The sequence below is a fragment of the Grammomys surdaster genome, unplaced genomic scaffold (assembly GCF_004785775.1).
Source record: "Grammomys surdaster isolate TR1022 unplaced genomic scaffold, NIH_TR_1.0 125950, whole genome shotgun sequence".
Classification (NCBI taxonomy): domain Eukaryota; kingdom Metazoa; phylum Chordata; class Mammalia; order Rodentia; family Muridae; genus Grammomys; species Grammomys surdaster.
Window position 1 is genome coordinate 1,123,143 of NW_021620771.1, and position 7,321 is coordinate 1,130,463.

The window sequence follows — 7,321 nt, forward strand, 5'->3', positions numbered from 1 at the left end:
GGACTGACCACTTTGTATGGGATAATTCATTGAGGACTCATCTCTAGGTAAGACTAACTCTTTCTCCCTCAGCGGTCATTAGTTGCCTGTAGTTCTTTGTCTACTGGTAGGATGTGAGGTTTCCCCCACCACAATAGCATGCCTGTTGGTGGTATCGTTGTTCAAGTCTTGATTTGGCAGCCATATTGTTGAGGTTTCAGGGCTGTAGCTTCCCTGTCATTTCTAGGAAACAAAATCTTACCCACAGAACTGATACTCAGGTTCTTAAAGATTTTTCTGCACCCTCTTCTTTGATGTTCTTTGAACCTTAAGTCAGTAGTTGTATTGTAGTTATCTGTTGGGACTGCTCTCCCTACCGTCTGTTGATCTGTTGAACTGGCATTGTGGGTAGTTTATAGTTTTCTATAATGGTCTCTATTTGGTATGAAGAGAGGCCCCTTTGATAAGGTGTAATAGCTACCCTTACCTGTGGGGATAAGGATATGTTTTAGAATGCAGTTGATAATCGTGCTGATCTAGTGCAGTGGAAGTAGTTCGTCCTTTAAGATCCATGACTTATTAGCCCCTAGTTGGTTAGCTTGCCAGTACTAGGCATGGTTTCCCTCCAACTGATCAGGCCTTAAGTCCAATTAGGCAGCTATTGGGTTATTGCCTAGATATGAGTGCCAGTATTACACCTTTAGGAATATCTTGCCACATTGGTCATTATTGTGGTTCGATGGCATCACAGCTGGGTAGGACTATTCATTGCTTCCTTCCCTTGGCTTGCTTAGTATTTTCTGGTGCTATGAAAGCTAGACCTCAGGAAGAAGCTTTCAGGTTGGATCCAGTTTGAATCTTCTGAATTCTGTGTCCTAAGTGTGCAGTATCTTTGGCAGTAGGGACCTTCAACCTCTGAGAAGCAACCAAGGGCAACAGCAGTGGCCTGTATTGTTTTAGGAGTCACTTGGACTCCCCTGACCAATCACTCATGTGAAAATTTCTCATCCTTGGTATTGGGGTTTTGTTAGATAGTCTGTGACTCTTGTGAAGAACAGTGTCAGACTTCGTTTAAGATCTTTAATCATGTATGTGTCTGTGTGTGTGTTTAAGATATGTACACATGTACTTGTATGTATTATAAGTAATTTTAGGTAGATATAAAATAGTGACTTCTTGAGGCTTTACTAAACATCCTTTGTTATTTATTCTCCTTTTCCTGTTGAACTTCCTTAGATTAGAGCCAGGTGTGTGTGTGTGTGTGTGTGTGTGTGTGTGTGTGTGTGTGTGTGTTAGAACTTTGAGATACTCTTCTTGTTTTGAAATACTTATTTGATATTTTTATAAATGTACATATTATATTTTGATCTGTCACCCCAGTCACCTTCTCTTCCCTCACCCCTAGTGGATGACTTTTAGTCATCTTCCTTTGCTGACATTTTTTTTTACCCGACTTTGTGACTGTCCTGGCATGTGTATGTGATGGATTTTAGCAGTTCTCACACTGTCTTCCCTCCCTCAGAGCCACTCTTCTTTCCTGCTGGAACTCTTCTCAGCAGGCCATTTTTATTATAATCACCCACTGAGTTTAATTAGAGTTGTTTGCATGAGAATAGGTTTGGAGTTATTTACTGGACTTAAACTACAGAGGTTAAGAACACTCCCTCCTCTACCAGAGGATGTGGGACCTTTCCAGCACCCACATGGTGGATCACAACTGACTGTTACTCCAGTTCCAGGGAAACTTTCTGCAGGCCTAAAAGCATGCAAGTGGTATAGAGATGAGAATGTGCAGGCCAAATACCCTTCCTCATAAAACCCAAATCAAACAAATCAAAGACTCCCCCCTCAGCAGCCATTTGCTCCTCCGGGAGGGATGGGGCCTCATGAACCCTGCCCTGTCCCTAGTGAGAATGTTGACAGACTCCACCTTGTGCAGAAGAGCACAGATGTCAGTTCATGACAACAGTGGCCGTACCATGTGCAGAGGAGTGTTATATAACATTATTCCTGTCCTCCCGCTCTTCTGATCTTTCTACCCTGTATTCTACAGTGTTCCCAGAGTCTTGGGAGTGATAGGGACTTTAAATTTTTGTTAGTTTGTTGAAACGTAATCTTACTGAGTTAAAATAGTTTTGCCTACACTGTTGAGACCTAGTGTTTCCCTAGCTAAATGCTTAGGTTAGCTTGATGTGCTACATGAACTTGAGAAGCATGGACGTTGTTGGAGATCAGCTTTAGGTTATGTCGTGAGAATTTTCTTCTCTCTTTCTTGAGACAGTAAGAAAGGGTTTTAGAACTATAAGATAATTTTGTTAAATTTACTTTTTGTGTCTCTATGTGTCTGTTTATATGTATGGATGGATGCATGTATGTGTGTTCAGGTGGCCACAAAGGCAGAGATGTCAGATCTCTGTGGTGCTGGGCTTGCTGGTGGCTGTTCACTTCTGGTGTGGGTGCTGTGCTGGAGACTGAATTCTCAGATCTTCTGCATGAGCAGTGTGCAGTTGAAACTGCTGAGCTGTCTTTAGCCTGTGATGTGAAATGATGAAACCAGTGTGTTTGCAGGATCCTTTTCCTCATTTGCACATTTTTCCTGGCTTTGGCAGGAGGAAACAGGCCCTACACATGAACTGGTCCAGAGCCTCATCTCCACCCATGCGAGTATCGATGCTAAGATGGCTTCAAGCAGAGTGACACTTTTTTCCGATTCCAAACCTCTGGGATCAGAAGACATAGATAATCAAGGGTAAGTCTACCATTCTACTAAGGTTTTTTACTTTCTTTTTTTTTTTTTTTTAACATTTATTTTGTGTGTGTGTGCATGCACACAGATTGTCAGAGTTGCCTCTCTATTTACCATGTCAGTTCTAGGAATCAAACTCAAAGTCAGGCTTGGCAGCAAGTGCTTTTACCTAATGACCCACACTACTGGCTCTTTTTCTAATTTTTAAATTTAAAAAGTTAAAGTAAAAATTATATTACCAGCCATTCTACCATCACAGTTTTTATTTTGATGGAATTTGACTCCAAAATTTTTGGTTTACTGTGAATATTCGTGTGTTTCTTGATAGTTTTTTGTTTTTTTTTTTTACTTAAATAACATTACATAATATTTTTTAGTAATAGACAAGACTTGTTTTCAACAGAAGTGTTTAGAATAATGTTCAAATACTATACAAACATTTCTATTGATTGCTTTTAATTTTCTAGGCGACCACTTGGGTATCTTATAGTGACTGAAATTCTAGAGTAGTATCTAGAGGTTTATTTGGGTTCTGTCCAAAGGCACGTGCCTTGTCTCTGAAAGTCTTTCACACGTTTCTTGTCTTTGTTACCATGGTAGGTGTCTACTGCCATGGCTCACTTTTCAGCCTGGGTATATACTTATGTACCATTGCACTCAGTGGGTGATCACTGAATACTGACCTTTGTTCTAGCTCAGGCCTCATAATCAGTCTGAGAATGATAAACTGTGTACAGTGGAGTTTATTATACATGCGTTATTACCTAGCATGGTAATATGAAGATTGAAGAGTACATTTAATGGTCACTATTCCCAGGGCTTGAGAGATAGCTTAGTAGTTAAGAGCACTTCGTACTTCTGCAGAGGACTTGGGTTCAGTGCTCACCACCCATCTGTTGCCTCACAAATGCCTGTAACCCTAGGTTCAGGGACTCGTGACACCCTCTGACTGCCTTGGCCATGTACATGCTCATGGTATACATAAACTCAATAGGCACATACATACATATACATAACAAATAACCTATAATTTAAATATTGTGAGCATTTTTTCTTTGTCTATGCATTTTTTTATATAGTCATTGTTTTGTTATTTGTGTTTCTGACTTAGGGGCTGTCTTATGGTATACCTTAGATTTTTATAATTGATGATTTCACAGCTTTATATGTAAGATGACATTGGATGGCTTTGTTTTAATTTTAACCCATAGCTTTACCATCTCATTGATTGTGTACCGATTAACGAACCGAGGTCTTCTGTAAGATCACTGAATGCTCTGAACTGCTGAGGCATCTCCTCAGCCCGTATCATCATACTCTGCAAACTCAGCAACACCATAGAAGTCAAGTCAGCTGACCCACAGAGCACGGCTCTGAGCTCTGGCCAGTCCTTAACAAAGGGTTTCCCTCCCTGCTTGATTCTTGTATCCCAGCTGACTCTGGACATTGGTTTGGTTTTATGTGTTACCATCCCATTGTTTATTTCTAACAAGTTTCCATGTTCTCTCTATTAGTGCTTGGCAGGTGTGTCATTAGGGAGCTGTGAGTTTGGTTATTAATTATTTAAGTGCTTGTCATCAATTTTCTGTGTTGTCTGTGGGACTATGATGGTACTGTTTTTTTTAGTAAACGCTAAGAAATGAACACAGGGCTTTGTGCAGGCCAGCCAGAATTCTACCAACAAACTCTGACTCCAGTCCTTTCTAGTCCTTTTTTTTTTTTCTTTAAATATCTATTGAGGGACAGGGTCTCACTAAGTTACTGAGTGTCACATGAAGTCTTAACTTATTCTGATCCCAGGCAGGACTAGCACCTTGAACCCTCCTGTCTTAGCCTCCCATTTCTTTGCATAGTAAATTGACATTAGCTACTTACTGCACAGTTTGAATTGGTTTTTATTTACTTGAAATATAGGCTGTGGATGCCGAAAGAGGAAAAGCAGGTGGACGTGGAAACAGGCCGAGTGCGTCGGAAAGCCATTTTTGGAGACACAGAAGATGAGTCTGGAGATGAAGACAGTGAAGATGAAGAAGAAATGTCTGAAGATGACGGGATGGAACATGGCTCCAGTGATGATGAGGCAGAAGGGGAAGGGGAAGAGGAAGAGGAAGAAGGTGCTGAAAGCAGCAGCTGTAAATACATGACGGTTAGGGGATGCAAACGACCAAAGCTTGAGGAGCAGGAAGAAGACAGTGAGGCAGACTTGCCAGCATTTGCTGATAGCGATGACGATCTTGAGAGGAGCTCTGGGGAAGAGGAGGAGGCAGAGGAAGCAGATGAAAGCAGTGCTGATGGTGCCTCTACAGGAGAGGGGGACACTGGGGAGTCCAGCTCTGTTGGAGGAGCTAGTGGCGCAAGACCGTCAGCAGCCCACCAGTGGAGGCACCATCCGGATACACAGAAGCCTTCTCCAGTGAGGAAAGCAGCCCTCACCACTTCTGATTCTGGTCACTGTACAGCTGAAGAGGCATTTCCATCTGAAGATGACTCTGAAGAATCTGAGCTCAGTTCAGAGGAAGAAGACTCAGAGAAAGAGGTTAGGGGAAAGCTTGCAAATCCTCAGGACAGTGGACAGAAACTTGAGTCCGAGAACCTGGTTGATGAGACCAGTGACATTGAAAATTTACTCAAAGAGGAAGAAGAGCACAAGGAGGAAAATAACAGCTCTGTAGAAACGTCAGGTAACTACTCCACAGAAGTGCCAGGCATCCTTAAATGAAGTTAGCTCCTTGTATAAATTTGGGACTCAAACACTTGTTATTACAGGATGTTTACACTTTTGAGTCTGCTCTTTGGATTTGTTGACTACTAAAATATGTCATGAACATGTTGTAGAATGAGTGAACTTTGGAGTTTGAGGCAGGGGCCAGTGAGCATATGTAATCGGGTACTGGTTTTTCAGGTGCCCTCAAGTGGAAGGAAGACCTTTCCAGAAAAGCAGCAGAGGCCTTTCTGAGGCAGCAACAAGCAGCTCCAAATCTTCGAAAGCTGATTTATGGGACAGGTAAAGAACTCTGGTTTAGAGCTCAGAATGGTTTAGGTTCTTAGAGTATTTTCTGAAAAGGAAAGAGGCCATTGACATGAAAATTGGAGTAGACTTTGCCCTGTGTTATTTTTGGCTCTCAGCTTTTATGTATTTATCAGACATTTTACAACATATTTTAAACTTTTTATTTCCTTGCAGTGTGTGTGTATTTCATGTGTATGTATACATTTATGATGTGGGAGAGCATTGGTGCCAAGTGTATGCGTGGAGGCTAGAGGGCTGATGTGTGGAGCTGGCTCTCTGTCCACCTTTTTGTGGGTTTTCAGGATCCAGCTCAGATCCCAGGCTTGTGGGATCAGCCCTTACCTGCTGAGTCTTTGTTGGCCTTGGCAAGTGTTTATAATCATGTCACAAGGACTGTACATTCAATGTCTTATGGCATATATTGCTCAGATGCTTGGGCAGTTTTAATGAGGCTCTCATTCATTATGTCATTTTATTAAGTCCTTCATGAGATTTGTTTGTCTGTTAAGTTTAGTGTTAGAACTAAGAAAGGTGCCCCCCCTTCTTGTGAGAACGAGAGCCCTGTGTTCTCTTTGCCTATGTTCACTTATTTTTATAATTTATTAAACTTGATTATAAGTTCTTTTTGAAAAAAATGCAGAAATAAGTTGCCCTTTGATAAGAAAATTGGCAAGTGATCTGTATTGATTCTCATTTAGATTTTGCTTGTAGACCTTTAGGGATGGGAAGTTCTAAGGGAGCTGTGCTAGAACTTCTATAAGATCTTTTCCTTTACATAGCTTCCCCTCCCCAGCTCCAGTATTTTCACTCCTCCTTGGTTTCTGCTGCTGCTTTGCAAGAGGATAAGTCTTCCAGACACATTAGGTGGTAGACTTTTGGCTTTTTGGCCTTTTGACTCTTAGTGGGTGAGTGGCCCGGGGATGCTACATGTCTATAATGAACAGGGACCCATAGTCCCTTGAATTTTAAGAAGCGTGGTTTAACTAGTTCAGGGTAGTGAGTCCTCTAGGACTGAGGTTTTTATTCTCATCTTTCTCTTTAGTGACAGAGGATAATGAAGATGAAGATGGAGATACCTCAGAAGAGCTTGGAGGGCTGTTCCGTGTCAGTCAGCCAGACAGAGGGTGTAAGCACAAGGCTGACTCTCTGGACTGCTCCAGATTCCTTGTGGAGGCCCCTCATGATTGGGATTTAGAGGAGGTAATGCTGAATGGTCTGTTGCCTTTGGAAAGAATTGGCTGGAAGTGTATCAGTGGCAGAGTGCTTCCCTAGCATCTAGATGCCCTAGACTCAGTGTCCCTAGCATCCCCTTACCTCCCTCACATACACATTCAAATGCAATGAAATAAGTCAAGAATTATTTTAGAAGAACATTTCCGACTTCAGTACTGCATATTCGTCACTGGCTTCTTGTTTCTGTAGGAGATAATTTCCGTGTAACGGAGTGCTTCTTGAACACCAGCAGAAACTGTTTCTGAATTTAATTGGACTCTGAACTTGTGTTGTAGTGGAAAGGAAGGGAAATGAAATGTTCAGATTCTGGTGTGAGAGCACTGCTGTGGGAGCACTGGTGTGAGAGCACTGCT

General features: G+C 41.8%; 1 protein-coding gene across 1 annotated transcript in view; it reads left to right on the forward strand.

Moving 5' to 3' along the window:
• Bms1 (BMS1 ribosome biogenesis factor) overlaps nucleotides 1–7,321 on the forward strand; it is a 33,545-nt gene that overhangs the window by 8,687 nt on the left and 17,537 nt on the right. Inside the window, exons 9-12 of the mRNA XM_028753576.1 lie at nucleotides 2,589–2,728; nucleotides 4,640–5,406; nucleotides 5,628–5,729; nucleotides 6,778–6,935. Coding sequence (XP_028609409.1) covers nucleotides 2,589–2,728; nucleotides 4,640–5,406; nucleotides 5,628–5,729; nucleotides 6,778–6,935 — 1,167 coding nt within the window. The remainder of the gene's footprint in view (nucleotides 1–2,588; nucleotides 2,729–4,639; nucleotides 5,407–5,627; nucleotides 5,730–6,777; nucleotides 6,936–7,321) is intronic.